Source organism: Vollenhovia emeryi, unplaced genomic scaffold (assembly GCF_000949405.1).
Source record: "Vollenhovia emeryi isolate VEMERY1.0 unplaced genomic scaffold, V.emery_V1.0 DF939123.1, whole genome shotgun sequence".
Classification (NCBI taxonomy): domain Eukaryota; kingdom Metazoa; phylum Arthropoda; class Insecta; order Hymenoptera; family Formicidae; genus Vollenhovia; species Vollenhovia emeryi.
This window is the reverse complement of record NW_011967243.1, coordinates 2,410,616-2,426,700: the sequence shown is the minus strand read 5'-3', so window position 1 is coordinate 2,426,700 and position 16,085 is coordinate 2,410,616. Positions and strand designations below refer to the sequence as shown.

Here is a 16,085-nt window from a genome sequence, read left to right as displayed (position 1 = left end):
AAATCCCGTCGAAGTGCGGCTCGTGCGGCGCATTGTTTCCTTGTTTGCCAGGTGTTTCGAGCACCGCGGCCGAGTGGAGGCCGCGCCATTGTTACGAGAGAAGTCGTGCAGCCGCTCCTCTCTCTCCCGACAAAGCCGGCGATCCTAATGCTCTTTTATTGTGCATTGTGCGCGGCCGAAATCAAGGAACGGGGTGGCGTGCACACGCGAGGCCGAGGGACGCGGCGTACCGATTATACGGCCTGAGCCACGTCGATGACGACGGCGACGGCGACGCCACCCCCGACGCCGCTCGGCGCCTATTTGTCACTTTGTTTTTGTCAAATGCGAAGAAGAGCCCTTGCTCGAGGATCCCGTAAGGATAGGATGTGTATACTAAAGAATTTCGAAATACGACGAGGGCTCGGAATTGTTGAGACTCCTTTTTTATATATATTTTTTTAACTGGAGATTCGAGAGTGACAAGACAATGACGATAGGACGCGAAAGCACATGATAGTATGCACGTGCAATGCACACATTGAGGCTCGTGGCTCTCTCAGCATGTACTGCTGTTCCGAAATTTACTTCTACTTTGTGATAATTTTTCTTTTTTCGTCAAAGAATTCTTTATATATATGGTATTTTAATTGCTGATGTAATATTCAGTACGACTAGGTTGATTTGTTACAGATTAATTTTAACTAATACACTGAGAAAATTTTCTATCGGATAAACCAATTAAATAGTGTTTCCAATGATTAATTTTTCCGATTACGCTTTCCGATGAAATTTGATTGAAAAACCGATCATATTTTTCATTGGATATATAATTTAATTGGATATATCCGTTTGTTATTATGTAATTGGATTATCCGATTATATTTAATCGGATAGTTTTCTCAGCGTAGTGTTACAAAAAGCATTATTCTTGCCGAGTTTTCTCTAATAAAATAAAAAACAAAATCATAAGATTAAAAGAGAATGCAACTTTATACGTAAAAATTAAAATCCCAATTATATACTTACTTGTTTTGTCTTCTTAGTGTTCATGAGATATTCATGTCAAAATTACACGAAATAGGCATTTTTTGGCAAAAGTTTAATTCGTCTTTGCTGGATATTTAGCGAAAATTAGAAAAAAGCATGCTCTCAACTTGTCTCGCGGAAATAGTCATCGTGCACATCCGATCTTATTCATTTCTTGCTAAAACAGAGTTGCTTTGTAAAACTCAAATCTTTGGATTTTTCTTAAATAAAATTATTTTCATACGTTTTCTAGTTTAACGTAGCGAAACTAATATAATTTAAGCTCGCAAAATAATAATTTTTTTACTACGTAGTCTAAAAGCGGAAAAAGAAATATTTGAAACTGAACTATTGAGGGTACATCATAATTTTTTAAAGATCACAATTTTCGAGAAAAAGTGCCGTACGTTGAAATCTTTAAATTGTATTAATCGCCCAGAGTGCTGAAGATATGCATCACCGATACACATATATATTCTTTTTTAATTTGTACAGTTGCCTGATTTCTTCCTATCGCCGCAATCTTGCGTAAAGTCGTATCTACACAGATCCCTTAAGAAGTCGTATGTAAAACAGTATGTAAAAACAGCGAGATAAATTTGCATGATTATGTATAATTGATCATCAGCCGTATTAACAAATCTTTTAAAGAGGAGGGGGGGATAAGGAATCGAATTGCCATTGAAGCGGTATTGTCGTTATCATTTCTGACGCATACTCGCAATACAGTGTCGAGTAACCATTAAACGAGTGATAAATAATTTACTACTATTATTACATAAGTACATACAGTGTGTAAAATGTCGGCGTGATCGTTGTAATACGGTGGTAGCGTAGGAGTACTCTCCAACATAAATCATGCGAGTATATTAGCAGAGAATTTGCGGTAAATCTTGATAGACTGTGCACCTTGTACGTAAGATCGAATTGGACAGAAAAGAAACGTAGCGGCGCACATTATTTTTAGCTCGAAGTAAAAAATTCTCGTTTATCGTTCCTTTTACAGTTTGCCTCGCCTCCATGAAAATTTTTCCCATAAACAGCTTCGAGAATATTTTAAGCCATTGGGAATAATCTTCTGTGTTAAATAGGAAAGAAATATTACGTGCTGGACGATACTGTCTGCAATTTTTCACAAGTCACCCCCCTAGAAATATTTAACGTTGACTGTTAAGCTTGGATTGTGTAACTTGGAAAATTACATTATTCCCTCTCAATACTATATTTATTTCTTACTTACAACAAAATAATTGATAACGTCGAGAAATTAGAGAGCGAAATGGTCCGGTTTGTATTTTTCAAAGAAACTTTTCGCAATCCGACTTTATACGCATCAAACAATGCGCGAACGTTTCATACTCGAGCCAGTTTCGCACACACTAAAATATTAAAGGTACGACGAACATAAGGCAATAATCTCGTCTGTGTAAATATAATTCTACCACCCTTCGTATTTCTCACACATGAGAGCAATTTATCAGCAGCGTAACCGAATGGCAAATCGGAGGGGAGCTTGCAGAAGGATCGTCGTCGTCGACGATGTACGAACGCCTAATGCAAAGTAATTGATTCGTGCTAGTTAAAAATGTATAAAAACCATTTTGATTACTTCCCAAAACGCGCGCTATCGGTTTCTCCTCTCTCGAAGCTCCCAGATGCAACGGTTACGCACACGTGACTAGAGTCGTTCCTCTTAAAACAAATTGAGTTAAACAGCGTATGCACAAATACTTGCGGTATGGCAAATAAATTGAGTATACAAATAAATACGTAAAACGATGTTCAACAATTATTCGGTACATAAATGTATTAAATTACGCTGATCTTTCTCTTTATCTCTCTCGGCAAATCGATTCTAACACATCAATATTAGGTATATACAAATTCGTTAGGATAGTGACTAGCTTCTTGTGGAATTATTGTGCCTTGAAATTCCTTTATCGAAATTTCCAAATAAAACATAGAGTCGTTAATTTTCGGATAAGCGCATTTCAGCCTCTGTTTCGAAACGAGTCAATCTGTTTGATTGCGACGAACCAAATCTGTCGGAAAGTATGGCACGTTGTAAATTAATGAGTAAGATAAGATACAAGAAAATCTGTTAGTCGCGTAACGAAGAATTGCACTCTGCCAAGTGGACAAGAACAGATTTTGGAAAGAATTTCGTGAAATTCACGAGAGAAGCTCAGCAAAAAAATCGCTATGGACAACAATTTTTTCGGATATGTTCGAGATTCAAGCTCTTTCAAAGCTCTTTCTTCAATTTGGCTACGTTAAAATTTGCTACAGCCGACTAGAGGAGAACCAAGTATCGTTGTATGCGCGGATTCCACCGTTTTTCACGATCCGCCGACGTTTTCCGAGTGTGCAATGAAAACCGTCCCTTTGTTCTCCTTCTCTCTCTTCTCTCTTTCCCTCTTTTTTCTTGTTCAAGTTCCAATTATCTAGTCCACATCAGTGTCACCGAATTTAGCGCGGGGTTCTCGCGACTCTTACTGTCGTCGATCGTTCGACGGATCAATTGAAGAAATCGTCTCCGTCGAACGGGTCGCTCTCCCTCGCGAAGATATTCACCGACTCCGACTTCCGTATGTACTGGTCGCCCCTGGCCGTCTTGTTATTGTTATTGTTGTTCCCCGGCCCGTACTTTCCCTGCCTGGAATTCTTGAGCGGCAACGTAGTGGCGCGATGATCCGGCACATTGTCGTCCAGCTCGGACTTGAAGACGAAGGCGTCGTCGTCGAACCTCAGGTCGCCGTTGAAGAATGAATCGCGGCCGCTATCCTCGGAGACGAAGCCGTCGATGGGCTGCTGCGGATCTTTGGCGTCGCACGGCAGTTCCTCCGGCGTGGCCTTGAGCTCGGACGACAACCTCTGTCGGTCGGACGCGTCGCTGGACGCGCTCGCCGTGGGCGTGAGATCGTCCTCGAAGTAGCTCGACCGTTTGCTGTACTCCCGGATGGGAATGTCCCGCCTGGGATGATCCTTGAGGCCTCTGACACCGGACGAGGGACTCGCGAGCGGCGGTTCTCGCTTCTGATCAGCCGTGTCCGGTCGCACGCGCGCATCCAGCGGCGCGAGCGGTTCTGCCGCGCCGCTCGACCCGGACGCTTCCATATGCTCGACGCTCTGCGCAAAATCATCCTCGAACGGACTCTGCGTCTTTTGCACCTGCCGAGTCTTGTGCCTGGCTATTCGTTTACGATGCATCGTCTCGCTCTTGGAGTCGGGACCCTCGGACCAGTACGGCCGCTCCACCCAGCTGTCGTACTCTTGATCGCTGCCCCAGTAGCTCTCGCGGCTCCTGGACCGCTGGGATGGTCGCAGGTACGGATCGGAATCGTTGTCGCTACACTCGGATCTGGAGGCGCCGAATTTGCGCGGATCCGCGTACACCATATCGTTACGTCCGTCGTTGGCGCTGTTGGGTCTCTTCGGCCAGTGTCTCTTCCTACCCGCCGGATTGTATCTGGGCGAGTCGTCGCCCGGACGCTCCGGGCCGTACTCCTCGTCCCAGGACGGATAGTCGTGAGGTCTGTCCCTGCTGTCGCGATAATAGTAATACGCCTCTCTCATGGAATAATCGGCGTCCGGCGGCCCTCTTCTACCCCAGAATCTGTTATCTTCCTCCCATCGTCTTCTCTCGTACCGTCTTCTGCTCCACCGGTCCTCCTCGTCGTAGCCCATGCTCTCCTGGCTGCTGCCAAAGCGGTCTTCTTCGTTCCACAGCATCAGCTTCCGTTTACGCTCGTCGTCGTAGTACGAACCGTGAACGTCGTGGCTCCAGTTACACCGCTGCGGCGGCGGTGGCTTCGACCGACACTTCCAGTGCGTCTCGTACTGCTCCTCCTCGTCCTTGTAGGGCTGCGCTTTCCGATGCGGGTACCGCCGCGGACCCTCGTCTTCCCACTGGCCCTCCTCGTGCCAGGGCGACGGGTCGCGTGGCCGATGAGCGCCGCCACTCTTGGCCCACGGTACGCCGCGCGACTTCCTGCCCATCCTGTCGCGGAAGCTGCTGCGGTCCCGCTTGTCAGCATCCTCGTAATACGACCTGTCCTCGAAGCCAGGCGCATCGAATCGCGGATGCCGAGTGCCGGACCAGTATCTGCCGTCCCCTCGTATCCTGCCGTTGCTCTCCTCGCTCTCCTCCTCGTCCTTCCATTCGTTGTCGCTGTCGCCCGAGTGTCGATAACCGCCGCTTCCCTTGAACGGAATCTCCCTGTGGAAATCTTTGCCGTCCGGCGACCACGGCGAAGTGCCGCCTATCGATCGCTGCCCCTCGCACGAAGATCTGTCGGACGAGCCGAAGATACCCGTGTCGAACTTGGCCCAATTGCTGTCCTCCTTGCTGTCATCCTTGTCCGATCGCGCCGTCTCCGCGAACGGGCAGAACATATCCTCAAAGCCCGAGGACGAGGCTAGTGGCTTGGTCTCCTTGTCGCGGTGCATGCCGGTGTTCAGCATCTTGATCTCCTCGAAGATGTCCATCGCCACGGCCTTCAGATCCTCCGAGACCTTCTTAGCCGAGATATTCGGGCTCGACGGTGGCGGCAAGTTGTCGGAGAACAGATTCAGCAATTCCACCTCAGCCAGACTTCTCGATTGCTGAATCTGTTGCTGAGATTGCACCACCGGCGACGCACGGGCGGAGCTCACCGTCTCCTCGTCGTCCCTCCTAATCGGCACCGGCTCCGGCTCGCCGATTATCTCCCGCAGAGCAGCGTATCTGTCGCTGGACGTCGAGATCGAAGATTTCACCTCCGTCGAGGATCTGTCGGCCACGGACGAGTCGTTCGTCTCATCGTTGAGAATGTCAGAGCCAACCTTGTCGGACGAGGTGCCATTGGCGTCGCTTCCTCTCTCGGAGTTCTCCGCCCTCTCCTCCGCGTCCATGATAGTCTGCGTCTTCTCCGTGTCGTCCTCGATGTCTATCTCCGTCTGCTGGACCGTGGACGAGTCGGATGTGACATCCGCATCTGCCATCACGTCGCTTTCCCTCTCGACCTCTTTGTCCTCGACTTCCACCGACTTTTTCTTCTCCATCGTTAAATCCGCGAGAGAGCTAGTCATCGTTTCGTCCAGCATCGCGGCGGATTCGTCTGTCAACAAATTTTCATGCTTGACCGGTAGCTTGACGGTCAGATTCACCAACGAAGCTAGAGAATTCGAAGTACCCTCGCTGGTCTGCACTTCCGGCGGAATCGTTGTTTCGTCGGGAGCTTCTCTGTCAAGCGCTTCTTCCTTCTCAATTGCTTCGTCGCTTGTCTCTTGTCTTCGTTCCATCTGTTCCATCTCCAGCAATTCCCGAAAAACTGCATATTTATCGTATGTAGAATCCTGTTTCGTTTCCGATTCGTAACTAGTCTTGAAAGTCTCCGAGCACACAAATGAGGTCGAACTCGACTCGATCGTCGCCTCGAGCGACGTCTCGAGCGGCTTTGACGCCAACGACGCCAACGACGAGATCGTCGATTTGTGCACCGTTTGCTCTTTCATCGTTGCCGATGCTGCTGTTATTGGCGAAACGATAGTCTCCTCTACGTTGCTGACGGCGGTTTCCTTCGTCGACAGACTCGCCAAACATTGCGTGAGCTGCGTCAAAGTCAGACCTGTCAACTGCTGGACGGTTATGCCGAGGCTAGATGCCAAGTCGTCCAAATTGGTCCACGACGACGTCAGTTGACTGAGCGTGATGTCGAGCGACGGCTTCGTCTTTTTGGAGTCCGCGGCCGGGATGGTGGTGCTGCTGGTAAAGGACACGGGTGACAACGACGTCGTGGATGATATCATCGTGCTGAAAGAATCCTCGAAGGCGGAGGCAGTGGTCGTCGTAAAGTCCGATCTGCCGGATATCTGCGGAGGCGGACTGAAATTATCGTCGAACTGATGACCCCTGGTGTCTCTCGGCGGGCTTTTATTTTTATCCCTGACGATCTTGGTAGGTGACGGCGAAGCCTCGCGCTGTGGAAAGTCGTACTGGAAATGGCCCTCCGTGTGCGGCGGTCTGGGCGGTGGTCTCGCGCCCCCTCGAGCCCCCTGCTTCTTCGGCGGTAAGGGCGGCGGGTTGATGAGAATGCTTCCCGCGCCCCTGGGCGGCGGTTCCGGCACTAGATCCAATTCCGCGCTCGAGCTAGAAAGGCGCGAATTAGCGTCCGACGAGCAAGATCGCAGTGGCGATGCCGGCGATTCGTTCGTCACCGAGAAATCCACCGGGAACTGCTTGTTGGCCTCCACAGATTGCGCCTTTCCGGCCGGCAAGTCGATGTCGAAGTCCTTCTTCCGTACTGATTGAAGATACTTCTTCGGGCTCGGTAGTTTCACCAGCCCCTGATTCGACTCCGTCGAGTCTCTGTCCATGCTGCGAAGGATCGAGCTTCCTCCCGACGCGGTACTCGTCCCTTTAACCGTCTCCTCCGGCGGCAAGGACACCGAGAGAGGCTGATGATGGATCGACCGAGAGGCCGTCTCTTTCCTCGGCGGCGAGTCGACTCTTTGCTGAGTGGTTTGGCTCGCCTCGTTCTCGTCGAATCGATCGAAGTTGGCGAAGTTGCTGTCCTCGCTGTCCCTCGACGACAACTCGGTCTGCGTTTTCGTCGACTCCACGCACTCTGAGCTGGTCGTGATGTTGAAGTTCGTCGGGAAGCTATCGCTGGAACTCGTGGACACCAGATCCTTGAGGACTTTTTTCGGTGGGTTTTTCAAGTGCTGGAAGAAATCTTTCTTGTCCACGTAAGGCTTGATCAGACCGGTCCCCAGGGGATCCAGCTCCGTGAACACGTCAATCTGCGGACTCTTTGTCTGAGTATTGCGAGGTGTGGTCTCCGCCGAGCTCTATGGTGCGATACAAAGTGAAATTTCAGAAACGTGCTTGCTAAGAAAGTAGAGCGTAGATGACGTAAATCGATACTCACGTCTTCCTGGTCCTTCTTCGCCGCCGAACTGTTACTCAGACTCGCTATCTCGTCGTTGAAGAGATCCTCGGTCTCCTTGTCAAACCAATGAATCGTACTTTGTGGTGGTGGTGTTTTACTAACTAACGTCGTCGCCGGACTGGAAGTGGTCGATGCGGGCGGTGCTGGTACAGTATGCTGTCGCTCTAAATGTCCCCTCTTTGTCGAGGAGGGTGGCGGTGGCAGAATCGGACGAACTGTGTCCTGCAGCTGCAACAGGTACAGGAAAATCAAACATGAACGTAATATTACTGAGAAGGTTCGCTTCTTCATTATGAATATCATGATTGTAATGATTACGTCTGCAAGTCATACTTTGGATATATTGAATTGCGAAAAGAAGTTTCTCCGCTCACACCGATGTTAAGATTGCAACGATTATAATGATTGCAGTTGCATTTCTAGCGCATTAAATGAAGAAGATACTCGCAAAGTCGCAATACCAATCGCACCTTCATGTTCGCGAAAGAATCACCGAACGGATCGGTCTCGAATAGATCGTCGGTAGACGGTACGGGATTTTCCGGCGTAATTTTGTCCATCTGATGAATGCCCTGTTGCAGCGAATTCAGTTCGAACTGCAGATCTAGCAAATCCGCAATCACACCGCTCTGTGTCTCGTTCTTGCGATCGGCGGTTTTGTCGACCTCGCAGTTAGTTGTGCGAATTCGATGAAACGACGACTCGGTGCCCGCTGCGCCCTGCGACAAATTATCGTAACGCGTCTGACCTCTGATAATTATGTCTTACTATTATCAGTACTGTTTCTCTTAGAGTCGACTCTCCACCAACGTCGATTAACTCGTACTTTCTCGTTCGACACATTCTTTACTTCTCTTTCTAAATCTTTATAGTATGATGATGATAATACAAACAGCGGCAAACATTGATTAAGTGTGATTAGGGGAAAGTAACGTTGGGAAAATTTGCTCTTAAAGTGAATCATTGATCTTTTTCTAATCAGATCTATTTAGAAGTCGATGAAGAGTTACGCGTTAGCTGACTTTAGACAATATTGAAATAAACGGATATGTGAATAATGATAGACACACTATGAGGAAAATGAAGAAGCAATTAAAAACACGAACAAGAAGACTCGTTTGAGAGAACAATTTAGCCGACATATCTTGACGGCAGCAATTATTTCGTGGGATTGGAACTCACCTTGGTGTCGGGTGCCGACTCAACGAAAATACCGCCGGTGTGGAATTTAATCGCATTAATGGCATTCTGCTCTATGTGCTGTTTCGCCAGTTCGATTTCCTTCTTCTTCAGCTCGAACACTACTTGGAACAAGTCCCGCATCGCTATCACCACCTGTTAAACAAAATATTCTCTTTGTACCACTTGTGCGGTACGCCGAACTTTCGCCGCGGACGTAAACTCGTTTACGTTTTCGAAGTCGGATGTATTTCAGCAATTCTTAATGCTCTCTAAAATTTCTCGCGTGTTTTCAGTTGAATCATGGCATCGCCATCTCACTCCAGAAAAGTGAGATTTCACTGCATAAAAATTTAGAGAGTACTCTGGGGAAAAGAAGACAGCAACTCATTTTGGCCCACAATTAGTAATCGAATTATTTGCGAACTTTACCCCGCGTAACTAAGAATCGCAATTAGCTATTCTATCTATATCCAAGATTTTAAATTAATACTAATTACTTCCCTCAATTAGTTCCGTCGATATTCAGTAACGCAAAGATAATTTTCACTTAAGAGGCACTAACCGAAATGTTAAGTTGCTTAACTATAAAAACAAAACGGTCAAAATTTTTCGCAGAGTAGAATTATGAACAATCCAAATAATTCGATTACTAATTGGACCCCAAAACGGGTTGCTGCCTTTTTTCCCCAGAGTACTCAAAGATATCTGTCGATTTAACTTCTGAAGAAATCGTCCTCCCCCCGTGAAGCCTAACAGCGAGATCTCGCGTGAATGAAATTTTTCATCCGTTTCAGTTTTATTTTCGCGCTTTCGACACGCACCCGGTGGCCCCTTGGGCCGCGAGAAAAAAAGGATATTCTTTCTTTCATTTTAATTCGAGACCAATTTGACGCCCCAAGAGCTCCCGACAGATCCGAATTAATTTCCTTTTCTTCGCGAATGAAAAATATCGAGGAAACAGGGAGCGCTACCCACGCCCGGTGACCGTAATTTCCGAAACCTTTCTTCGATCGCTCGTTCGTTTGGCTCCTCACCCTTCCCTCCTCGGTCCCCGTGCCATCGGCTTCGACAACCCTCTGTTTGCCGCGATTCCATGTCGGTTAAAACCTCCAGCGGCGCGTCAAACACGACCGCCGCCGAATATACGGGTGAGGATTACCGCCCAGAGCCGTTTACAGGAGGCGAGCGCAGAAATTAAACTTGGAAATTGAATGAAGGCGTAAGGTTGTTGAATTAATTTGCCACCTGTCGCGCGGAGCTCTTCCCGGGCTGATTTCATTTTCGCGACGATAATCGCCGCTATTGAATTGCGCGAGTTGAGGGCCCCGGCAATTGTGCCGGGCGCGAGGCGATCGAGAGCGAAAGTCTCGGCGCTCCGCGGCAGAGTTGAATATTCCTCGATTTAACGCGGCCGATTAGGCGCCGTGAACTTCTCTTTGCCGCTGTTGCGTCTAATATTCGTCCCGCGGAAAATTACTCGCGACCGCGACGCGTCGCGCGAACAATGGTGCTCGGCGGAACTGTCGCGGGTCTATTTTCCTCGGAACCGAGTGAGAACAAGCGCGTAACATCGAGCAGCGATTCGAATAATTGTCAGCGCATTTTCCTAACACATTTGAGAGACCTCGTTTGCAATTAAGTGACGCAATCAAATTAACAAGGCTACGCCAAAGTATTCGCGCGCCGTTGCTCGTCTAATGTATTCGTCACAAAATTCATCGTTAGAATGAAATTTTCCCTGGGATAACATTTTTTACGGCTGTTCCGCTTCTAATCGATGACAATTAAGAACAATGTACCAATTGCGCGTGACTCTCGATCTTCCTCGACGCGGAAGGAGGAAGCGCTCAAAGGGGCGTTTGCTCGCGCGGTGCTCGAGCACAAAAGTGGGATATACCGGCGGATTTGAATATCAAGAAGTTGCCCCGCCGATCCCTTTGAACGGCGCACGAAGCGAGCCGTGGATAATCCGGCAACAATCTCCCGCGGCGAGGAACGGATCGGAGGAACGGAGGGCGAGTCGCGAACGGCGGAGCCGTATAATGCAATTATTTACATACGCATCCGGGATTACGGTCGCCCGGGGGTCGATATTGCTTCTCGGATCGGGCAAATATCATTCTAGGCTGTCCCTGCTCTCCTACGGCCATCCCGTGGTCCCTCCTCGCTACGAGTAGCGGCCGGCTACTCGTTCCCGATAATTGACACACTTTAACCGCGTTTGGCGGCGACGCAGGAACGCGAAATCGCAATCGCTCGTGCGTGCCCCCGATAACTCTCGAGCTGCGAAATCAATTCGACTCGCCCCCCCCCCCCCCCTCGTCCGATCGCGCCTTGCGCACCCCGATCAGATTCCCCCTAGAGACCCTGTAATCAGAGACTGGCCATAAGAGTTCGTCAAATTCCTGCGAGTGAAAGAGAAACATAGGCTATCTCACTCTTCTACGATCGTAGCGACTGGTCCATAAGAGTTCGCCAAATTCCTGCGAGTGAGAGAGAAACGTAGGCTATCTCACTCGCAGGAATTTGACCAACTCTTATGGCCAGTCTCTGATTACGGGGTCTCTAATTCGCCCGTGTTTCTCGGCGGAGAGTTGCGAGAACTCGTCGGGAACTTGGAGGGAAATTCTATTTTCTTTTCCGCGGGACGTTCGGAGCGAAGCGAGAATGGAAGGAAGACTCACCTGACTCGCCGCCTTATCAGTCTTAATGCCGAAGAATCGATGTCCGGTATCCGGTGACCCGAAGATATAACCGAAGGCCCTCGAGTCGCTCATATCTTGGGCGATAAATGATATCTTGTGCACCGGATGATGGTACAGACAGTCCTGCGAAGGAATTGCGATCATGAATTATAGGATAAATCGATCGGGCGATGTCCGGCTGCGTGAATAATTTCGCCAACTCACCCCCGTCTTCTCGTCCCTCAAACGGAGCCCGTCTATGCTGACCTGAACGGCGATTCGTTGCTTGTGCTCGCCGGCGGCGCGAATCGCCATCTTCAGGTCAGCCAAGGCCGCCTGGCACATCCGGTCACCGCGCGCTTCCGACACCTCTAGAATACCGATCAGCTTCGCCTTGAACGACACGCCCTCCCCAAGAAAGCGGGTTGGGTCATTCTTGACTGGAATAAAACAAAAATACGCAGAATCGCTTTACCGCTCCCCGTTAATCTTTTCTCGATTGAGAGAAATAACGGGCAATTAATTGGAGAAAACGAATGAAAAAAATCTCGGACAATTCTTCGCGATTAATAATTCATTTAGAGCGAATGGATCCATTTCGGTTGCAATCAACTCTCCTCTTTTCTCTCATACACGCCGGATAGATAATTAAAATTGCAGCGCGGATTTTTAAACAAATCAGCCGTCTTCAGTTTCGTTTGCTGAGATTAATTTGTTCTACACAAAAAGATTTTTTTTTCATCAAAAAATAAAATTTTTGTACCGCATTGCAACAGAATCAAGATACAACTATTTTAGAGTAATTGAAAGATTTATAAAACAATTAGTGTGGAAGGTATTCATTTTTATTAAAATTGCAGCGGGGATTTTTGAACAAATCAGTTGATTTGTCTTCAGTTTAGTCTACCAAGACAAATTTATTCTACGTAAAAGATTTTTTTTCTTAGAATAACATACTTCTGAGGGTTCTTCGTTAAAATAGCCTCACACGCTACTATTTTTCCTACTGGGTTGCTTACAAGAACCAATAAGAATACAGAGTTTTAGATCACGTGACCTAAGGCTAAATCCTGATTGGCTCCCGTAAACAATCCAGTAGGAAGAAAATAGTATCGCGTGCCGTTGGCTTAAGAGAATCAAGTCATCGCGGAGTAATTTGAAGATAAAAAAATCCAATGTAGAATTATCTGCGGAGATTCATCGGGCAATGAATTTAGGGTCGTTCACCGCGGACAGTTTGCGATTCCATTCCGCATGGTGAACCGTCGCGGAAGTAACGCGAAAAATGCGAGAGCCCAAGTAGAAAGAGAGGGAAAGTACGGGGTAGAACTCATTGTAACGCCGCGACGTGCGGGCCCCGTTCAGTCTCGCGTGAAGGAGACTCGCCCGGCGCCCGGCGGATCGAATTATCGTATTTGGTGCCGCAGGGGGGGTCTCGAGAAGCGATCCCGGCGGCGATAGGTCCGAACGCATTAAACCGACATCGATCGGTCGTACAACCAATTTGACCGGCAGGACTGTAAAGCGAGAGAACTCGAGTGCCCCGTCGAGAACGATCTCCCTCGCCCCCCTCCCTCCCGCCGGTGAGGACCGGCGTTAAAATTAATGGCTCGGAAGCCGATAATTGGGTCGATATTTCTATTCGCGGGCCGCGACGGTGATACGTGCGATTTGTTACGTCCGTTTCGGGGAAAAGCGGAAGTGCCAATATTATCCCCGTCGAAGTATCCGATAGCATTTCGCAAACGGACTAACGCCGGGGATAAATGTTTGGAACAAAGCGTTATAACTTCGTGGCATCGGTGCAATCGGCAAAAGTGTGATTGTGTACAGCTCAAGTTATAACGGAGTGCAACTAATTCGTGCAGCTCCGAATTGCGCAAATATCAGCGCGTAAGTGACTACGCGTCATTGTCCGAGGACAATTGCGTTAGCTTTGCCGCGCGAAATAGTTGACTCTACCGCCGAAGGTGTGTGCAAACAAGGGCACGCGACGAATAAAAAATCTAATTAATACAGAAAGAGCGCAAAAAAAGAAAGAAAGGTAACGCGACTCTCTCTCTCTCTCTCTTTCTCTCAGCGGGCTTCTCGCTGCCCCTGCGATTTTAATGACCGGAGGCTGCCGTAGCGTTTGTTCGAAGGCACTCGTGGGCTTCGAGTGGAGAACGCCAACTGTCGGCACTCGAAGAGCGTATACGTCCGGTACCAATCCAACTTTTCATACAAGCTCCTTCCCACCCTCCTCGCTTCCCGCGCCAGATGCGCTCTGCGTGTATCCCGCGCCTCCGACCCAACGATAATTATTATTGCGGCCCGCGAGATGAGACGCGCGATAAGGTGCAGGGGCCGGACGAAGGGAAAATCGGCGCGAACGTCCAACCGTAAATTCGTTATCGCGGGAGAATTTTTACAAGATCCCTGGGACCCCGTCCCTCTCGTATTTTTCCCGAGAGGACGCTGCCACCCATCAGAGTTGAATAAAACCCCGAACGCCTTCGAAATCCTATCGGATCTCCTCCGATCTCTATCGGTCCCTGAAGTGCCGTCGATACATTCCGCGGTATCCGGCCTGCGATAAGACGCGCGACGATCACAACGACGAATACTCTGGTATCGGAAACCTTGGCGTATCGTCGTGAAAATATTTATATCGCGACGATGCCACTCTTGACATTTTCGCAAAAAAAAGAGCTCGGATCGAACGGGTCTCTCGCTCAAACTTGACCCGTTTATTTACGGACTCCCTGTATTATGTAGCGTACTCTGGGGGAAGATCGCGAGTGTTGAAGAAAGAATTGGGACCAGCTTACGTAACATCGGAAAATCAGCCGCGATTAAGGAGGGCTGACAAATTACCGTCTCACGTGGACTCATCGGGGGAAACTGTCTGTCTGTACGAGGTGCATTTGCTCGCGGCCTCGCCGTTCGTTTAGCGAAAATTTGCCATTTTCACCTTCCAGTCGACGCCTCCTTTACATTCCGCGAGCGTAATTCGAAAACTATCGACCGCCCAGCTTTAAATACATAATAAGGGAGCCACGCGTCGATGTTGTAGCACTCGCGGTGTGTACGACGCGAGGCTCGCACGGAATATTTTTCAACTTATTTCCATAACGAGATCGCCCCCCCCGTTCCCCGCGGCATTCTTTTACGATTTTAATTGCCGCCAATTAGCGCTTAATCGAATAAAGGGATAAGCGCGTTTTCGCGCTGCCTTCTGTAAAAAGGTTCAGTAGTAATCTCGAGCGCGGTACAGCCGTCGACATCTGTCATGCGGCGGGCGCGATAGCGCCGGGTCGCCTATCGGTCGGTAAACGCGCGAGGAGCCGAAAGGGTTACTTCCGGTTCCTCGCGAGAGACGTCGGGGAATTAGCGCGATTTCGTCTCCCGCGGCGCCTTCGCGTCCCTCGAGACGTCGTCCGCTCGACCGATCGCGCGGGATCGCCTGCCCGGTTCTCCGCGAGCACCCACGGGTAGCACGAGGAGGCCATATTACGCGGGGCGCCCCTAACTACCCCTAACGGATCTACGGGGTGGCCGCTGGAGGCACCCGTCGGACTCGCCAACGGGGACGACGGCGAAGACGCGGAAAACTGCCCCGGAGTCGCGGGGCGACTTATGAAACGCGGCGGTGAACGGGAGAGGAACGCGCGCACGCACATGGGGAGGCCGCCGGGTCGGGAAAATCTCCCTCTTACTCACACTTGCACGGACTGTTTTTTTTCCGTAAGGTCTGCATCGGTGGTCCCGCGTAGACGACGGCGGCGCGCGCGAGAGAGAGAGAGCCCCCGAAGAAGGAACGGCACGAAGGGGACGACGACAATTTTTCCCTCTATCCTTCTCCCCGTCCGTCTCTCACCCGTGCCCCCTCTCCCGCGCGGAGAGCCGGTCACCCTTGCCTCAAGGCGCACCCTCGTACGTCGGCACACGGGTCGGGGATACACGATACTTCAGCACGGACACATGTCGTAGCACGTCGCTCTCTCCCTCCGTCTCTCTCCTTCCTCCTGTCCCCTCTGTGCCCGCGCACCCCCTGGCCACTCTCTCCCCCCTCTCTCGCCCGCGCCCCCCCCCTCCCTCCCCCCCTCTCTCCCCCTCTCTCCCCCTCCCCCTCCCCCTCCCCCTCCCCCTCCCTCGCGCTCTCTCCCTCTCTCCTCCACACGCCCCTACCGTCCCCCCCCCGCACCATTCCCCCCGGCCGGCGTCTCACCCTCCGCGCCGAGAGAACGCGAGAGCGGCCGAGGGACGGGCGGGAGTGCGTGTGTCACGCGTGCTCGCG

The 16,085-nt window shown here is 49.9% G+C and overlaps 1 protein-coding gene across 3 annotated transcripts; it reads right to left on the bottom strand.

Moving 5' to 3' along the window:
- Positions 1-1,602: 1,602 nt before the first annotated feature.
- LOC105569678 (protein disabled) lies at positions 1,603-15,822 on the bottom strand. 3 transcript variants are annotated; one of them, XM_012026327.1, is made up of 8 exons: positions 15,509-15,822; positions 12,032-12,246; positions 11,807-11,950; positions 9,123-9,275; positions 8,411-8,659; positions 7,920-8,168; positions 7,463-7,839; positions 1,603-7,381 (listed from the first exon to the last, which is right to left on the bottom strand). In XM_012026327.1, the coding sequence occupies exons 1-8, from the start codon at positions 15,543-15,545 to the stop codon at positions 3,526-3,528; spliced, it is 5,280 nt and encodes a 1,759-aa protein (XP_011881717.1). In that variant the 5' UTR covers positions 15,546-15,822; the 3' UTR covers positions 1,603-3,525. The 3 variants fall into 3 exon arrangements, with proteins under 3 accessions (XP_011881717.1, XP_011881716.1, XP_011881718.1); XM_012026326.1 differs by having other exon boundaries at positions 1,603-7,839; XM_012026328.1 differs by lacking the exon at positions 8,411-8,659 and having other exon boundaries at positions 1,603-7,839.
- Between the last annotated feature and the right edge of the window lie 263 nt (positions 15,823-16,085).

What these genes read in the sequence shown, in the direction of transcription:
- LOC105569678 (XM_012026326.1), bottom strand. Translation starts at nt 15,545, where the DNA reads ATGCAGACCTTACGGAAAAAAAACAGTCCGTGCAAGT. An exon ending in AAAAAACAGTCCGTGCAAGT is followed by an intron (nt 12,247 to 15,508) that starts GTGAGTAAGAGG and finishes GTTTTATTCCAG; the next exon opens with TCAAGAATGACCCAACCCGC. An exon ending in AGTCGGCACCCGACACCAAG is followed by an intron (nt 8,660 to 9,122) that starts GTGAGTTCCAAT and finishes AATTTGTCGCAG; the next exon opens with GGCGCAGCGGGCACCGAGTC.